The following is a 19466-nucleotide window of genomic DNA, read 5'->3' as shown; positions in this document are numbered from 1 at the left end:
ACCAATGGCTCACTATAACAGGGCGGCCATCTTGGGCGGCCATCTTAGATTTGGTGTGCAGCAGCCATTTTGGGCGGCTATCTTGTAAACTCCAATGGGGGCGGCCATATTGGATAAGTCCCTTAAACGAATGTAAACCGGTATAAACCAGTATAAACCAGTATAAACCAGTCCATCCCAGTATAAACCAGTATAAACCAGTATAAACCAGTAAAACCAGTATAAACCAGTATAAACCAGTATAAACCAGTATAACCAGTATAAACCAGTCCAAACCAGTATAACCCAGTATAAACCAGTATAAACCAGTATAAACCAGTATAACCAGTATAACCAGTATAAACCAGTATAAACCAGTATGGACCAATGGCTCACTATAACAGGGCGGTCATCTTGGGCGGCCATCTTAGATTTGGTGTGCAACAGCCATTTTGGGCGGCCATCTTGTAAACTCCAATGGGGGCAGCCATATTGGATAAGTCCCTTAAACGAGTATAAACCAGTATAAACCAGTATAAACCAGTATAAACCAGTATAAACCAGTATAACCAGTATAAACCAGTATAAACCAGTATAACCAGTATAAACCAGTATAAACCAGTATAAACCAGTATGGACCAATGGCTCACTATAACAGGGCGGCCATCTTGGGCGGCCATCTTAGATTTGCTGTGCAGCAGCCATTTTGGGCGGCCATCTTGTAAACTCCAATGGGGGCGGCCATATTGGATAAGTCCCTTAAACCACTATAAACCAGTATAAACCAGTATAAACCAGTATAACCAGTATAAACCAGTATAAACCAGTAAAACCAGTATAAACCAGTATAAACCAGTATAAACCACTATGGACCAATAGCTCACTATAACAGGGCGGCCATCTTGGGCGGCCATCTTAGATTTGGTGTGCATTAGCCATTTTGGGCGGCCATCTTGGACACTCTGGTGGGGGAAGCCATTTTGGGCAGCCATTTTGTGCGGCCATATTGGATAAGTCCTTTAAACTCGAAATAAACCAGTATAAACCAGTATAAACCAGTATAAACCAGTATAAAACAGTACGGACCAGTATAAACCAGTATAACCAGTATAAACCAGTATAAACCAGTAATACCAGTATAACCAGTATAAACCAGTATGGACCAATGGCTCACTATAACAGGGCGGCCATCTTGGGCGGCCATCTTAGATTTGGTGTGCAACAGCCATTTTGGGCGGCCATCTTGTAAACTCCAATGGGGGCAGCCATATTGGATAAGTCCCTTAAACGAGTATAAACCAGTATAAACCAGTATAAACCAGTCCATCCCAGTATAAACCAGTATAAACCAGTCCATCCCAGTATAAACCAGTATAAACCAGTATAACCAGTATAAACCAGTCCAAACCAGTATAAACCAGTCCAAACCAGTATAACCAGTATAAACCAGTATAAACCAGTCCAAACCAGTATAAACCACTATAACCAGTATGGACCAATAGCTCACTATAACAGGGCGGCCATCTTGGGCGGCCATCTTAGATTTGGTGTGCAGCGGCCATTTTGGGCGGCCATCTTGTAAACTCCAATGGAGGCGGCCATATTGGATAAGTCCCTTAAACGAGTATAAACCAGTATAAACCAGTATAAACCAGTATAAACCAGTATAAACCAGTATAAACCACTATAACCAGTATAGCCAGTATAAACCAGTATAAACCAGTCCATCCCAGTATAAACCAGTATAAACCAGTCCAAACCAGTATAAACCAGTATAAACCAGTATGGACCAGTATAAACCAGTATAAACCACTATGGACCAATGGCTCACTATAACAGGGCGGCCATCTTGGGCGGCCATCTTAGATTTGGTGTGCAACAGCCATTTTGGGCGGCCATCTTGGACACTCTGATGGGGGCAGCCATTTTGGGTGGCCATTTTGGGCGGCCATATTGGATAAATCCCTTAAACTAATATAAACCAGTATAAACCAGTCCAAACCAGTATAAACCAGTATAAACCAGTATAAACCACTATGGACCAATAGCTCACTATAACAGGGCGGCCATCTTGGGCGGCCATCTTAGATTTGGTGTGCAACAGCCATTTTGGGCGGCCATCTTGGACACTCTGATGGGGGCAGCCATTTTGGGTGGCCATTTTGGGCGGCCATATTGGATAAATCCCTTAAACTAATATAAACCAGTATAAACCAGTCCAAACCAGTATAAACCAGTATAAACCAGTATAAACCACTATGGACCAATAGCTCACTATAACAGGGCGGCCATCTTGGGCGGCCATCTTAGATTTGGTGTGCAACAGCCATTTTGGGCGGCCATCTTGGACACTCTGATGGGGGCAGCCATTTTGGGTGGCCATTTTGGGCGGCCATATTGGATAAATCCCTTCAACGAATATAAACCAGTATAAACCAGTCCAAACCAGTATAAACCAGTATAAACAAGTATAGACCAGTACAAACCAGTATAACCAGTACAGTTTAACCCTTACGTGCTTGGCCTGCTCGGCGATCTCGGCCGGGCTCCTCTCCCACAGCCAGGGGGGCTCGGGGGGGCCGGGGGGGCCCTCGGGGGGGCCCTCGGGGGGCGGCGCCGGCCGGGGGGGCCCGGGGGGGGAGGGGCTGCCGGGGGAGCCCCCCGAGGACGACGAGGGGGACACGGGGCTGGAGCCCGTCATCCTGCCCGAGGGCACCTGGGAAAGAGGAAATTTGGGGTGAATTCCGGGGATTTTGGGAAAATTCGGGGAATTTTCGCAATTTTTTGGGGGGTTTTTGGGATTTTGGGGGATTTTTGAGGAAAAATTGGGGATTTTTTGGGGGATTTTGGGAGTTCTCAGGGGGGTTTGGGGACCCCGGAATTCTGCTCGTGGGCACTTCCAGGGGACACAAATTTGGGGTGAATTCCGGGAATTTTGGGAAAATTTTGGGGATTTTTGGGGAATTTTTAGGGAATTTTTGGGGGATTTTGGTGATTTTTTTTGCTGATTTTTTGGGGGCTTTTGGGGGTTTTTTGGGAGTTTCAGGGGGCTTTGGGGACCCTGGGGCTGGAGCCCGTCATCCTGCCCGAGGGCACCTCCGGGGACACAAATTCGGGGTGAATTCCAGGGGTTTTGGGAAAATTTGGGGTTTTTGGGGGGAATTTTGGGGGAATTTTGCTGATTTTGGGGGGTTTTTGGGGGTTTCAGGCGGATTTTGGGGACAGGGGGCTGGAGCCCGTCATCCTGCCCGAGGGCACCTGCGGGGGACAGAAATTTGGGGTGAATTCCGGGTATTTGGGAAAAATCTGGGGAATTTTCAGGATTTTTTGGGCATTTTTTAGAGGATTTTTGGTGATTTTTGGGGGATTTTTTGGGGTTTTGGGGGTTTCAGAGGGGTTTGGGGACCCTAGGGCTGGAGCCCATCATCCTGCCCGAGGGCACCTGCGAGGACACAAATTTGGTGTGAATTCCACGGATTTTGGGAAAATTTGGGGAATTTTTGTGATTTTGGGGGATTTTGTGGGAGTTTTTGGGGTGCCCATCATCCTGCCCTAGAGCTCCCGGAAAAGGGACAAAAATTTGGGGTGAATTCCGGGGGTTTTGGGAAAATTTGGAGATTTTTTGGCATTTTTAGGGAATTTTTGGGGATTTTTTGGTGATTTTTTGTGGTTTTTTGACCATTTTTAGGGGGTTTTTAGGGGGTTTTTAGGGGGTTTTTGGGGGGTTTCAGCCAGCCTGGGGCTGGAGCCCGTCATCCTGCCCGAGGGCACCTGGAAAGGAGGAATATTGGGGTGAATTCCAGGGATTTTGGAAAAATTTGGGGAATTTTTGCTATTTTTTGGGGTTTTTTCATGATTTTTTGGGTTTTTTTCGTAATTTTTGGGGGTTTTTTGGGGGTTTTTTTTGGGAGTTCTCAGGGGGATTTTGGGGACCCCATCATCCTGCCCGAGGGCACCTGCGGGGGACAGAAATTTGGGCTGAATTCCAGGGATTTGGGGAAAATTCGGGGAATTTATGTGATTTTTTGGGGATTTGGGGGGATTTTTGGTGGTTTTCTGGGGTTTTTTGGGGCGTTCAGGGGGATTTTGGGGACCCCGGGGCTGGACCCCGTCATCCTACCGGAGAGCACCCGGAAAAGAGAAATTTGGGGTGAATTCCAGGGATTTTAGGAAAATTTGGAATTTTGGAGCCATTTCTGAAGGATTTGGGGGCATTTTTGGGGGATTTTGGTGCTGTTTTGGGGGGATTTTGGGGCCGTTTTGAGAGGATTTTTAGAGCCATTTTTGGGGGAAATTGGAACCATTTTTGTGGGGATTTTGGAGCTGTTTTGGGGGATTTTGGGGCCATTTTTGGGGGTATTTTGGAGCTATTTTAGGGGGATTTTGGTGCTGATTTTGGGGGATTTTACGGTCATTTTTGGGGGGATTTTGAGGCTATTTTTGGGGTCTCCCCCTCCCCCACCCCTCCCCCACTCACCTGGGGGTGCAGCGGAGGGTGGGGGTGGGGCGGGGGGGCCCCGGGGCCGCCCCCCCCCCCCGGCCGCAGGGGCTGCTGGGTAGGGGGCGCCTCATGCTGGGGGGGGGCGCCCGGGCGGCCCAGCCTCACCTGAGCCGCGGCACCTGCAGGGGTGAGAGCACACCTGAGACACCTGGGACACACCTGGGACAGGTGAGACATCACCTGAACCCCTCTGAGCTTACCTGAACCCCACTGAGCTCACCTGAGCCCCACTGACCTCACCTGAGCCCCACTGAGCTCACCTGAACCTCACTGAGCTTACCTGAACCCCACTGAGCTCACCTGAGCCCCACTGACCTCACCTGAACCCCACTGACCTCACCTGAACCTCACTGAGCTCACCTGAACGTCACTGAGCTCACCTGAGCCCCCCCAGCCTCACCTGAGCCCCCCAGCCTCAACTGAGCCACGCCCACCTCACCTGAACCTCTACCTGCCCCACCCTCACCTGAGCTCCTCCTCTACCTGCCCCACCCCCCTTTACCTGTGCCCCCCGCACCTGTCCCCCCCCCCGCGTCTCACCTGCCCCACCTGTGTCACACCTGTGTGCGCGGGGCCCTCCTCTTCCTCACCTGTCCCACCTGCCCCCCCATACATCCCACACCTGTGTACACAGGGCTCTGACCCCTCTCACCTGTCCCCTCACCTGTCCCCTCACCTGTCCCCTCACCTGTCCCACCTGTCCCCTCACCTGTCTCACCTGTCCCCTCACCTGTCCCAATGTCCCACCTGTCGCTCCCGTCTCACCTGTCCCTCCCCTCTCACCTGTCCCCCCGTGTCTCACCTGTCCCCTCCTCTGCCTCACCTGTCCCCTGCTGCCTCACCTGTCCCCTCCCCCGTCTCACCTGTCCCTCCCCTGTCCCACCTGTCTCACCTGTCCCCGTGCCGTGTCTCACCTGTCCCTCACCTGTCCCTCCCCTGTACCCCCCCTGTCCCCGTGCCGTGTCTCACCTGTCCCCTCACCTGTCCCCTCCCCTGTCCCTCACCTGTCTCACCTGTGCCCCCTGTCCCCGTGCCATGTCTCACCTGTCTCACCGTGTCTCACCTGTCCCTCCCCTGTCCCCGTGCCGTGTCTCACCTGTCCCCTCACCTGTCCCCCCCGTCCCCTGCCGTGTCTCACCTGTCCCCTCACCTGTCCCCCCCGTCCCCTCCCGTGTCTCACCTGTCCCTCACCTGTCCCTCACCTGTCCCCTCACCTGTCCCCTGCCGTGTCTCACCTGTGTGCGCGGGGCCCTCCTCCTCCTCCTCACACTCCACTTCCACGGTGCCGGTGAGGCCGGGGGGGCGTCCTGGGGACAGGTGAGACACACCTGAGTGACACCTGAGTGACACCTGAGTGACACACCTGAGGGACACACCTGAGGGACACACCTGAGTGACACCTGAGTGACACACCTGGGACACACCTGGGGACAGGTGAGACACACCTGAGTGACACCTGGGACACACCTGAGGGACACACCTGAGTGACACAGCTGAGGGACACACCTGAGTGACACAGCTGAATGACACACCTGGGACACACCTGAGTGACACACCTGAGGGACACACCTGAGGGACACACCTGAGGGACACACCTGGGACACACCTGAGGGACACACCTGGGACACACCTGAGTGACACCTGAGGGACACAGCTGAGGGACACACCTGGGACACAGCTGAGGGACACACCTGAGGGACACACCTGAGGGACACACCTGAGTGACACCTGAGTGACACCTGAGGGACACACCTGAGGGACACACCTGAGTGACACACCTGGGACACAGCTGAGGGACACCTGAAGGACACACCTGAGGGACACACCTGAGGGACACACCTGGGACACACCTGAGGGACACACCTGAGGGACACACCTGAGGGACACACCTGGGACACACCTGAGGGACACCTGAAGGACACACCTGAGGGACACACCTGAGGGACACACCTGGGACACACCTGAGTGACACACCTGGGACACACCTGGGACACACCTGAGTGACACCTGAGGGACACACCTGGGACACACCTGAGGGACGCAGCTGAGAGACACACCTGGGACACACCTGAGGGACACACCTGAGGGACACACCTGAGGGACACACCTGAGTGACACAGCTGGGACACACCTGAGTGACACACCTGAGGACGGTTAAACACACCTGGGACACACTTGGGACACACCTGAGTGACACACCTGGGGCACATCTGGGGAACGCCTCGGGGATCAAACACACCTGGGACACACCTGAGACACATGTGGGACACACCCGAGTGACCCGGGGCACATCTGGGGCACACCTCGGGGATCAAACACACCTGGGCACACCTGGGACACACCTGGGGGGCAGACAGGTGAGTCAGGGGCGGGGCTTTACCTGGGGGCGGGTCCTGGGCACACCTGAGAGCACCTGAGGGCAGCTGAGAGCACCTGGGGAGAGGAGAACAGGTGAGTCAGGGAGGGGAGCACACCTGGGGACACCTGAGAGCACCTGGGGGCACCTGAGAGCACCTGAGATCACCTGGGGCTCACCTGAGCTCAGCTGGGGGTACCTGGGCTCACCTGGGGGTACCTGAGAGCACCTGGGACACACCTAGGGGCACCTGAGCTCACCTGGCGGTAGCTGGGCTCACCTGGGGGTACCTGAGCTCACCTAGGCTCACCTGGAGGTCCCTAAGCTCACCTGGGCTCACCTGAGCTCACCTGGAGGTACTGAGCTCACCTGGAGATCCCCAAGCTCACCTGAGCTCACCTGGAGGTCCCTGAGCTCACCTGGAGGCACCTGAGAGCTCACCTAGGCTCACCTGCAGGTACCTGAGAGTACCTGGGGCTCACCTGGAGGTACCTGAGAGTACCTGAGATTACCTGGGGGCACCTGAGCCCACCTGGGGGTACCTGAGCTCACCTGGGCTCACCTGGGGGTACCTGGGCTCACCTGGAGGCACCTGACCTCACCTGGAGGCACCTGACCTCACCTGGAGGTCTCTAAGCTCACCTGGGCTCACCTGGGGGTACCTGGGCTCACCTGAGCTCACCTGGGCTCACCTGACCCTCCCCCCCCAGGCACTCTCTGATGTCTGACCTTTGCAGGGGGAGGGGAACCCCGAGATTTGGGGTCACCTGGGGTCACCTGTCCCACACAGGGACCCCCCCAATGAGCCCAAAGTGACCCCAAAACCCCGCTCTGGGACCCCAAAGTGACCCCAAACTCTAAACTGAACCCCAAACCCCGCTCTGGGACCCCAAAGTGACCCCAAAGCCCACAAAGTGACCTCAAAACTGACCCCAAACTGGGCCCCCCTGAAAACCCCAAAGTGACCCCAAACTGGGACCCCAAAGTGACCCCAAACCCATCACTGGGACCCCAAAGTGACCCCAAACTGGGACCCCAAAGTGACCCCAAACCCCACAACGTGACCCCAAACCCCACTCTGGGACCCCAAACCCACCACTGGGACCCCACAATGACGCCAAACTGGGACCCCCCCCAAAACCCCAAAGTGGGACCCCAAAGTGACCCCAAACCCCGCTCTGGGACCCCAAAGTGACCCCAAACTGGGACCCCAAAGTGACCCCAAAGCCCACTCTGGGACCCCAAAGTGACCCCAAACTGGGACCCCAAAGTGACCCCAAACCCATCACTGGGACCCCACACTGACCCCAAACTGGGACCCCCCCCAAAACCCCAAAGTGACCCCAAACTGAGACCCCCCCAAAACCCCAAACTGGGACCCCAAAGTGACCCCAAATCCCACTATGGGACCCCTAAGTGACCCCAAACTCCACCCAGAGACCCCAAACTGACCCCAAACCCCACTCTGGGAGCCCAAACCCCGAACTGGGACCCCAAAGTGACCCCAAACCCCACAAAGTGACCTCAAAACTGACCCCAAACTGGGACCCCCCAAAAACGCCAAAATGACCCCAAACTGAGACCCCAAAGTGACCCCAAACCCCACTCTGGGACCCCAAACTGACCCCAAACCCCACAACGTGACTCCAAAGTGACCCCAAACCCCACTCTGGGACCCCAAACCCTCACTCTGGGACCCCAAAGTGACCCCAAACCCCACCCTAAGATCCCCAAGTCACCCCAAACCCCACTCTGGGACCCCAGAGTGACTCCCGGCCCCACACCTGGATGCCCGAATTCCAAAGTGACCCCAAAGCCCATAGCAGGACCCCAAAACTGACCGCTCGCCCCATAACGGGGTCCCCCAAATGCCTCACAGCCCCTGCCCCCAAACCAGGGACCCCAAAGCAGGGACCCCAAAGCAGGGACCCCAAATCCATCACAGCCCCTGACCCCAAAAACCTGACGCCAAACCAGGGACCCCAAACATGAGACCCCAAAGCAGGGACTCCAAACCCCTGACCCCAAATCATGGACCCCAAATCAGGGACCCCAAACCCCTGACCCCAAACCAGGGAAGCCCAAAGCAGGGACCCCAAACCCCTGACCCCAAACCAGGGACCCCAAATCAGAGACCCCAAAGCCCTGACACCAAATCAGGGACCCCAAACCAGGGACCCCAAACCAGGGACCCCAAACCAGGGACCCCAAATCCATCACAGGCCCTGACCCCAAAAACCTGACCCCAAACCAGGGACCCCAAACCCCTCACAGCCCATGACCCCAAATCCCTGACCCCAAACCAGGGACCCCAAATCCATCACAGGCCCTGACCCCAAAAACCTGACCCCAAACCAGGGACCCCAAACATGAGACCCCAAAGCAGGGACGCCAAAGCAAGGACCCCAGACCCCTCACAGCCCCTGACCCCAAACCCCTGACCCCAAACCCATCACAGCCCCTGACCCCAAACCCCTGACCCCAAACCAGAGACCCCAAACTCCTCACAGCCCCTGACCCCAAAAACCTGACCCCAAACCCCTCACAGCCCCTGACCCCAAACCAGGGACCCCAAACCAGGGAGCCCAAAACCATCACAGCTCCCAGGCCCAGATAAGGGACCCCAAACCCCTGACCCCAAAGCAGGGACCCCAAACCCCTCACAGCCCCTGACCCCTCACACCTCTTGACCCAAAACCAGGGTCCCCAAACCCCTGACCCCAAACCACGGGCCCCAAACCAGAGACCCCAAAGTCCTGACAACAAATCAGGGACCCCAAATCCATCACAGCCCCTGACCCCAAAAAACCTGACGCCAAATCAGGGACCCCAAACGTGAGACTCCAAAGCAGGGACGCCAAAGCAGGGACCCCAAATCCCTGACCCCAAACCAGGGACCCCAAACCCCAAAACAGTGACCCCAAATCAAAGACCCAAAACCAGGGACCCCACACCCCTCTCAGCCCCTGACCCCAAACCCCAAACCCCAAAACCACCACAGCCCCAAAGGCCAAATTAGGGACCCCAAATCAGGAACCCGAAACCAGAGACCCCAAACTGGGGACACCAAATCAGGGACACCAAAGCAGGGACCCCAAAACCAAATCAGAGATCACAAACCAGGGACCCCAAATCCATCACAGCCCCTGACCCCAAACCCAAATCAGCGACCCCAAACCAGGGACCCCAAACCAGGGACTCCACACCGGGGGTCCTTCACCCCACACCGGGGGAACCCTCACCCCACACCGGGGGAACCTCACCCCTCAGCCTTTACCGGGGGTCCCTCACCCCACACTGGGGGTCCCTCACCCCACACCGGGAGACCCTCACCCCTCACTGAGGATCCCTCACCCCTCACCGGGGGTCTCTCACCCCACACCGGGGGACCCTCACCCAAGAGCGGGGGTCGCTCATCCTTTACAGGGGGTCACTCACCCCTAAACCTTTACCGAGGATCCCTCACCCCTCACCGGGGGTCCCTTACCCCACACCGGGGGTCCCTCACCCCACACCGGGGGTCCCTCACCCCACACCCCTCACCGGGGGTCCCTCACCCCTCACTGGGGCCCCTCGCCCCTCACCGAGGGTCCCTCGCCCCACACTGAGGGTCCCTCACCCCACACCGGGGGTCCTTCACCCCTCACCCTTCACCGAGGGTCCCTCACCCTTTACCGAGGGTTCCTCACCCCACACCGGGGGTCCCTCACCCCTCCCCGGGGGTCCCTCACCCCTCCCCCCTCACCGAGCCCCCTCCCCCGTTACCGCTGGCTCCCGGCCGGTCCCGCCGCCTCACGGGGAGGGCGGAGGAGGAGGAGGAGGAGGAGGAGGCGGAAGGCCGGGCCGAGCCGGGCCGAGCCGTGAGGGGAGGAGAGTGGGGGGGGGACCCCGGGGAGGCGCCTCCGCCGCCGCTCCGCCTCCACCGCCAAATGGCGGCCGGGTGCCCCCTCCTCCTCCTCCTCACCGAGACCCCCCCCTCGCCTCCTTCTGCACCCCCAAACCCCCCCCGGGCCCCCCCAGAGCCCCCCCGCCCCCCCCGTCCCTCAGGGCTCACGGGAAATGGAGTCCGCGCCGCTGAGGGGGAGACGCCGGCAAATGGCGGCGGCCGCGCGCGCGCCCGGCCGGCTCTCGCGAGAGCGCAACGCTTCGCCTATGGGCGGTCTCGCGAGATCTCGCACGCCTCCCTCTCCCCCCTCCCCCACGCTCCGCTCCTCCCGCCTTTCCCGCCCCTCTTTCCCCGCCCCCGACAAATCTCGCGAGAGGTCCCATTGAAACGCGCACGGATCTCGCGAGATCAAGCTCCCCCCACTACGCTCCTCGCTCCGCCTCGCAGCCCTCCAGCAACGCGAGTTCTCGCGAGAGCTGCCATTCAGAGGCATGGCGATCTCTCGAGATCTCTTTCCTATCTCGGCCCCCTCCCTCTCGCCCTCCCGCCACGCCAAACATCGCGAGATCTGCCATTGAGTGGAACTGCGATCTCGCGAGATCGCTGCCCTTCCCCCTTCACGCCCTTCCCCCACACCAAGTCTCGCGAGAATGATGGGCGTTTCAATGGGCGCTCTCGCGAGACCTCGGCCCTCACCTGCCTTTTCTGGCCTGCTCCTCTCGCAACTCCGTCCCGCCCTCCCCCCACGCGAAGTCTCGCGAGACTGTGACGCTTTTCTAGGGGGCTATCGCGGTGTTTTGGCCCCCTCCTTCCGCTCTCCCTCCCGCCTCATTCAGGCCTTCCTCTGCCGCCCTCATCCCCCTCCCGCCACACGAAGTCTCGCGAGATCGTACCGCTTCTCTACGGACTCTCTCGCGAGATTTCGCCACGGCCGCGAACTGAAGGTTCTTCCCTCAATCCCGTCTCCTTCCCGCTCTTTGCGGAACTCTCGCGAGATTCCCGTCCGTCTCGACAGCGGTTCTCGCGAGATTTCCTCCCGCCTTACCTTCGTCCTTCCCCCCGAGAAAGTCTCGCGAGGCCTGCGCTCTTCTCAACAAGAGATCTCGCGAGACTTCGTTTTCCCCTCTCGTCTCGGCGGAAGATCTCGCGAGAATTTAAACCCCTCCCCTTTATCCTCTAGCGAAGTCCCGCGAGATCCTAAATACTTTTATTGGGAAACTCTCGCGAGATTTCGCTCTTTCCCACCGCCCCCGCGAGATCTCGCGAGACCTCGAAACGACGGGGGTGTGCCGCGCTTGGTCACGCCCTGCTGTGGGCGTGGCATAAGGAAAAAGTAGGCGTGGCCATGCCAAAACGTCCTCGCTTGCCTTCACTTCCGGCCGTAACCGTCACTTCCTGTGCGCAGGCCGCCATGTTGGACCCACAGCGACATAACAGCGCCGCCATCTTGAACCAGGGAGGCCGCCATCTTGATCCCCGGGCGCCGCCATCTTGGCCGCCCCCCCTCCCCCACCCGTCCCGAAAATTCCCAGAAAATTTTTGGGGATTGTTTTTCAACTTTTTTTTATCCAAACGGAGCCAAAACGGAGCGGAAACGCAAAAAAAAATCCCCTTTTGGCCCCAAAACGCGCGCGGGGGGAGGGGGGGGACAACGGGGACGGGAGGGGACCCCGACGGTCACCTGGGCACACCTGGGGACAGCTGGGGACACCTGGGCACACCTGGGGACAGCTGGGGACATCTGGGGACACCTGGGCACACCTGGGGACACCTGGGGACAGCTGGGGACACCTGGGACACACCTGGGACATGCCTGGGGACACACCTGGGGACAGCTGGGCATACCTGGGGGACACCTGGGGACACCTGGGACACACCTGGGGACACCTGGGCACACCCCAGAGGTCACAGGGGGTCCCCGGGCCCTCCCCCATGGCCCAGGTGTGCCCCAGGTGTGCCCGGGTGTGTCCCCAGGTGTGCCCGGGTACCCCCAGGTGTGCCCCAGGGGTGCCCAGGTGTGCTTGGGTGTGTCCCCAGGTGTGCCCAGGTTCCCTCAGGTCAGTCCAGGTGTCCCCAGGTGTCCCCAGGTACCCCCAGGTGTGCCCAGATGTACCCAAGGTGTCCCCAGGTGTGCCCAGGTGCCCCCAGTGTGACCTCAAGTGACTCCCAGGTGTCCCTAAGGCACTCCTTAAGATCACTTAGGTGCCCCCAGGTGTCCCCAGGGTCCCCCAGGTGTCCCCAGGTGTGCCCCAGTTGTCCTCAGGTACCCTCAGGTCAGTCCCAGGGGTGCCCAGGTCTGCCCCAGCTGTGCCCAGGTCTGCCCAGGTGTGCCCAAGGTGCCCCCAGGTGTGCCCAGATGTACCCCAGGTGTCCCCAGGTGTGCCCAGATGTACCCCAGGTGTCCCCAGGTGTGCCCAGATGTACCCAAGGTGTCCCCAGGTGTGCCCAGGTGTCCCCAGGTGCCACCAGTGTGACCTCAAGTGACTCCCAGGTGTCCCTAAGGCACTCCTTAAGATCGCTCAGGTGTCCCCAGGTGTCCCCAGGGTCCCCCAGGTGTCCCCAGGTGTGCCCCAGTTGTCCTCAGGTACCCTCAGGTCAGTCCCAGGGGTGCCCAGGTCTGCCCCAGTGTGCCCAGGTGTGCCCAGGTACACCCAGGTGTGCCCAAGGTGCCCCCAGGTGTCCCCAGGTGTGCCCAGGTGCACGCAGCTGCCCCCAGTGTGACCTCAAGTGACTCCCAGGTGTCCCTAGGGCGCTCCTTGAGATCTCTCCGGTGTCCCCAGCTGTCCCCAGGTGTCCCCAGGTGAGCCCCAGGTGCCCCCAGTGTGACATCAGTGTGACTCCCAGAGCTCCCAGGTGTCCCCAGGGCTGTCCCTAAGATGGCTCAGGTGTCCCCAGGTGTCCCCAGGTGTGCCCAGGTATCCCCAGGTGTGCCTGGGTGTGTCCTCAGGTGTGCCCAGGTACCCACAGATCTTTCCCAGGTGTCCCCAGCTGTCCCCAGGTGTCCCAGGTATCCCCAGCTGTCCCCAGCTGTCCCCAGCTGTCCCAGGTGTGTCCCCAGGTGTCCCCAGCTGTCCCCAGGTGTCCCCAGGTGTGTCCCCAGGTGCCCCCAGCTGTCCCCAGCTGTCCCAGGTGTGTCCCCAGGCGTCCCCAGCTGTCCCAGGTGTCCCCAGGCGTCCCCAGGTGTCCCCAGGTGTCCCCAGGTGTGTCCCAGGTGTGTCCCCAGGTGTCCCCAGGCATCCCCAGGTGTCCCCAGGTGTGTCCCCAGGTGTGTCCCCAGGTGTCCCAGGTGTCCCAGGTGTCCCCAGGTGTCCCCAGGTGTCCCCAGGTGTCCCAAGTGTCCCCAGGTGTGTCCCAGGTGTCCCAGGTGTGTCACAGGAAGTAGTCCGCCACGGGTTTCTTGGCGGGGATGCCGCGCGTCTCCTGCGGCGCCGCCTCGAAGATAATGAACTCCTTCTGCAGGTGCTCGTCCAGCTCCAAGATGGCCGCCACGTTCCCGCACCTGCCGGGCGTTCGCATCTCATTTGCATCTCATTTGCATGCCATTTGCATCTCATTGTCCAGCTTCGGTGGGGTTTTTTGTGGGTTCCCACCTGCCCGGCTCACCTGGAGACCCCAAACCCAGCCCAGCCCCACCTGAGAGCCCCAGCTCCACCCCTTTGTGTCTCATCCCTCATTTGCATCTCATTATCATCTCATTTGCATGTCATTAATCAGTTTCAGCAGGGGTTTTTTGTGGGTTCCCACCTGCCCAGCTCACCTGGACACGCCAAACCCAGCCCCGCACCACCTGAGTGCCCTGGCTCCGCCCCTTTGCATCTCACCCCTCATTTGCATCTCATTTGCATCTCATTAATCAGTTTCAGCAGGGGTTTTTGTGGGTTCCCACCTGCCCAGCTCACCTGGAGACCCCAAACCCAGCCCAGCCCCACCTGAGAGCCCCAGCTCCACCCCTTTGTGTCTCATCCCTCATTTGCATCTCATTATCATCTCATTTGCATGTCATTAATCAGTTTCAGCAGGGGTTTTTTGTGGGTTCCCACCTGCCCAGCTCACCTGGACACGCCAAACCCAGCCCCGCACCACCTGAGTGCCCTGGCTCCGCCCCTTTGCATCTCACCCCTCATTTGCATCTCATTTGCATCTCATTAATCAGTTTCAGCAGGGGTTTTTGTGGGTTCCCACCTGCCCAGCTCACCTGGAGACCCCAAACCCAGCCCAGCCCCACCTGAGAGCCCCAGCTCCACCCCTTTGTGTCTCATCCCTCATTTGCATCTCATTATCATCTCATTTGCATTTCATTAGTCAGTTTCAGCAGGGGTTTTTGGGGTTTCCCACCTGCCCAGCTCACCTGGACACACCAAACCCAGCCCGGCTCCACCCCTGTGTGTCTCACCCCTCATTAGCATCTCATTAGCATCTCATTGCACCTCATTTGCATCTCATTTGCATTTCATTAGTCAGTTTCAGTGGGGGTTTTTGTGGGTTCCCACCTGCCCGGCTCACCTGGAGACCCCAAACCCAGCCCAGCCCCACCTGAGTGCCCCGGTCCCACCCCTCTGTGTTTCACCCCTCATTTGCATCTCATTAGCATCACATTTGCATATCAGTAATCAGATTCAGTGGGGTTTGAGCCAGTTATCACCTGCCTGGCTCACCTGGACACGCCAAACCCAGCCCCGCACCACCTGAGTGCCCTGGCTCCGCCCCCTTGCATCTCACCCCTCATTTGCATCTCATTATCATCTCATTTGCATTTCATTACTTAGTTTCAGCAGGGTTTTTGTGGGTTCCCACCTGCCCGGCTCACCTGGACACCCCAAACCCAGCCCGGCTCCACCCCTGTGTGTCTCACCCCTCATTAGCATCTCATTAGCATCTCATTGCACCTCATTTGCATCTCATTTGCATTTCATTAGTCAGTTTCAGTGGGGTTTTTTTGTGGGTTCCCACCTGCCCGGCTCACCTGGACACCCCAAACCCAGCCCAGCCCCACCTGAGTGCCCTGGTCCCACCCCTCTGTGTTTCACCCCTCATTTGCATCTCATTAGCATCACATTTGCATATCAGTAATCAGATTCAGTGGGGTTTGAGCCAGTTATCACCTGCCCGACTCACCTAGACACCCCAAACCCAGCCCCACACCACCTGAGTGCCCTGGCTCCGCCCCTTTGCATCTCACCCGTCATTTGCATCTCATTTGCATGTCATTAATCAGTTTCAGCGGGGGTTTTTTGTGGGTTCCCACCTGCCCGGCTCACCTGGAGACCCCAAACCCAGCCCAGCCCCACCTGACTGCCCCGGCTCCGCCCCTTTTTATCTCACTCCTCATTTGCATCTCATTAGCATCTCATTTGCATCCCATTAAGTGTTACGAACAGGATTTCTAGTGCGTCCGCACCTGCCTGGCTCACCTGCATCTTCCTGTACAGGTGCGCCCAAACCCCACTCGTCCCTAAGGCAACCCCCCCAAATAATTCCCCCTTATTAGCATCTCATTAGCATATTAGCATCACTAATTGGACCCCATTTCCACGCTCACAGCCCTGTCCAAAGCCGCTCACCTGCAGCCCATCCCTTCCTGCACAGGTGCGCCCAAACCCCACCCATCCCTAAGGCAACCCCCAGTTAATTCCACCCTAATTACCACCTCATTAGCATCTCATTAGCATACCGGTAGCAGTAATTAGGCGCCGACCAGACGGTGAGCACGGTCTCGACACAGTGCCACTTGTAGCCCCAACCCCACCTGCCCCCCAGGTGACCCCCAGGAAACCTCTACTCAACCGCCTATAATTACTGCTTCATTAGCATCTCATTAGCATACCAGAAACATTAATTGGGCCCCATTTCGACCTTCCCAGCCCTGTCCAGACCCCCTCACCTGCAGCCCATCCCTTCCTGCACAGGTGCGCCCCAACCCCACCTGTCCCTAAGGCAAACCTCAATCAATTCCCCCCAATTAGCATCTCATTAGCATACCGAAAACATTAATTGGGCCCCATTTCCAACCTCAAATCCATCTCCAGAGCCGCTCCCCTGCGCCCCATCCCTTCCTGTACAGGTGCGCCCAAACCCCACCCGTCCCTGAGGCAACCCCCAATTAATTCCACCCTAATTAGCATCTCGTTAGCATCTCATTAGCATACCAGAAACATTGATGCGGCCCCATTTCCACCTTCCCAGCCCTGTCCAGGCCCCCTCACCTGGACCCCATCCCTTCCTGCACAGGTGCGCCCAAACCCCACCTGTCCCTGAGGCAACACCCAATCAACTCCACCCTAATTAGCATCTCATTAGCATACCAGAAACATTAATTTGGCCTCATTTCCACCTTCCCATCCATCTCCAGAGCCCCTCACCTGCGCCCCATCCCTTCCTGTACAGGTGCGCCCAAACCCCACCCGTCCCTGAGGCAACCCCCAATTAATTCCACCCTAATTAGCATCTCATTAGCATCTCATTAGCATCTCATTAGCATACCAGAAACATTAATTGGGCCCCATTTCGACCTTCCCAGCCCTGTCCAGAGCCGCTCACCTGCAGCCCATCCCTTCCTGTACAGGTGCGCCCCAACCCCACCTGTCCCTAAGGCAACCCCCAAATAATTCCACCCTAATTAGCATCTCATTAGCATACCAGAAACATTAATTGGGCCTCATTTCACACCTCAAATCCATCTCCAGGGCCGCTCCCCTGCGCCCCATCCCTTCCTGTACAGGTGCGCCCAAACCCCACCCGTCCCTGAGGCAACCCCCAATTAATTCCACCCTAATTAGCATCTCATTAGCATACCAGAAACTTTAATTGGGTGCCGTTTCCACCCTCCTAGCCCTGTCCAGAGCCCCTCACCTGCACCCCATCCCTTCCTGCACAGGTGCGCCCAAACCCCACCTGTCCCTAAGGCAACCCCCAATCAATTCCTCCCTAATTACCATCTCATTTGCATCTCATTAGCATCTCATTAGCATACCAGAAACATAAATTGGGCCCCATTTCGACCTTCCCAGCCCTGTCCAGAGCCGCTCACCTGCGCCCCATCCCTGCCTGTACAGGTGCGCCCAAACCCCACCCGTCCCTATGGCAACTCCCAATTAATTCCACCCTAATTAGCATCTCATTAGCATACCAGAAACATTAATTTGGCCTCATTTCCACCTTCCCATCCATCTCCAGAGCCCCTCACCTGGACCCCATCCCTTCCTGTACAGGTGCGCCCAAACCCCACCCATCCCAAAGGATAACCCCAATCAATTCCTCCCTAATTAGCATCTCATTAGCATAACATAAATATTAATTAGGCCCAATTTCCAACCTCAAATCCATCACCAGAGCCGCTCACCTGCACCCCATCCCTTCCTGTACAGGTGTGCCCAAACCCCACCTGTCCCTGAGGCAACACCCAACCAACTCCACCCTAATTAGCATCTCATTAGCATACCAGAAACTTTAATTGGGGCCCCATTTCCACCTTCCCAGCCCTGTCCAGACCCCCTCATCTGGACCCCATCCCTTCCTGTACAGGTGCGCCCAAACCCCAGCCATCCCAAAGCATACCCCCAATTAACCCCACCCTAATTAGCACCTCATTAGCATCTCATTAGCATACCAGAAACATTAATTGGGCCCCGATTTCCACCTTCCCATCCATCTCCAGACCCCCTCACCTGCGCCCCATCCCTTCCTGTACAGGTGCGCCCGAACCCCACCTGCGCCTCATAAAACCACCACCGAATTACCCCATAATCAACACCTCATTAGCATCTCATTAGCATACCGGTAGCAGTAATTAGGCGCCGACCAGACGGTGAGCACGGTCTCGCCGAAGTGCCACTTGTAGCCCTCCATGACGAGCTGGTGGGCGCGGCAGATCATGGACACCTCGTTGGCCGCGTTGAACTGCGCCACCACGTCCGAGCCGAACAGGTAACCCGCGCCGCGGGGGGACACGCCCCAGCCCGTGGTGTCTGACAGGTGACACAGGTGACACAGGTGACACACAGGTGACACACAGGTAACCCGCGCCGCGGGGGGACACGCCCCAGCCCGTGGTGTCTGACAGGTGACACAGGTGACACAGGTGACACACAGGTGACACACAGGTAACCCGCGCCGCGGGGGGACACGCCCCAGCCCGTGGTGTCTGACAGGTGACACGGGTGACACAGGTGACACACAGGTAACCCGCGCCGCGGGGGGACACGCCCCAGCCCGTGGTGTCTGACAGGTGACACAGGTGACACACAGGTGACACACAGGTAACCCGCGCCGCGGGGGGACACGCCCCAGCCCGTGGTGTCTGACAGGTGACACAGGTGACACAGGTGACACACAGGTGACACACAGGTAACCCGCGCCGCGGGGGGACACGCCCCAGCCCGTGGTGTCTGACAGGTGACACGGGTGACACAGGTGACACAGGTGACACAGGTGACACACAGGTGACACACAGGTAACCCGCGCCGCGGGGGGACACGCCCCAGCCCGTGGTGTCTGACAGGTGACACAGGTGACACACAGGTGACACACAGGTAACCCGCGCCGCGGGGGGACACGCCCCAGCCCGTGGTGTCTGACAGGTGACACAGGTGACACAGGTGACACAGGTGACACACAGGTAACCCGCGCCGCGGGGGGACACGCCCCAGCCCGTGGTGTCTGACAGGTGACACAGGTGACACACAGGTGACACACAGGTAACCCGCGCCGCGGGGGGACACGCCCCAGCCCGTGGTGTCTGACAGGTG

The 19466-nt window shown here is 58.0% G+C and overlaps 2 protein-coding genes across 2 annotated transcripts in view; both read right to left on the bottom strand.

Moving 5' to 3' along the window:
* LOC119696679 (sodium/glucose cotransporter 2-like) overlaps positions 1 to 12168 on the bottom strand; it is a 49822-nt gene extending 37654 nt beyond the window's left edge. The window contains exons 1-6 of the mRNA XM_038126479.1: positions 12090 to 12168; positions 11616 to 11808; positions 6861 to 6913; positions 5716 to 5787; positions 4457 to 4599; positions 2495 to 2695 (exon numbers count right to left, since the gene is read on the bottom strand). Of these exons, the coding sequence (XP_037982407.1) occupies positions 2495 to 2695; positions 4457 to 4599; positions 5716 to 5787; positions 6861 to 6913; positions 11616 to 11808; positions 12090 to 12168 (741 nt within the window). The remainder of the gene's footprint in view (positions 1 to 2494; positions 2696 to 4456; positions 4600 to 5715; positions 5788 to 6860; positions 6914 to 11615; positions 11809 to 12089) is intronic.
* Positions 12169 to 14024: 1856 nt separating this feature from the next.
* LOC119696678 (helicase SRCAP-like) overlaps positions 14025 to 19466 on the bottom strand; it is a 33751-nt gene continuing 28309 nt past the window's right edge. Inside the window, exons 11-12 of the mRNA XM_038126478.1 lie at positions 18497 to 19115; positions 14025 to 14221 (exon numbers count right to left, since the gene is read on the bottom strand). Coding sequence (XP_037982406.1) covers positions 14092 to 14221; positions 18497 to 19115 — 749 coding nt within the window. The 3' untranslated portion in view covers positions 14025 to 14091. The remainder of the gene's footprint in view (positions 14222 to 18496; positions 19116 to 19466) is intronic.

This window comes from Motacilla alba, unplaced genomic scaffold (genome assembly GCF_015832195.1).
Source record: "Motacilla alba alba isolate MOTALB_02 unplaced genomic scaffold, Motacilla_alba_V1.0_pri HiC_scaffold_35, whole genome shotgun sequence".
Taxonomy (NCBI): Eukaryota; Metazoa; Chordata; class Aves; order Passeriformes; family Motacillidae; genus Motacilla; species Motacilla alba.
This window is presented reverse-complemented; position numbering and strand designations above follow the sequence as displayed.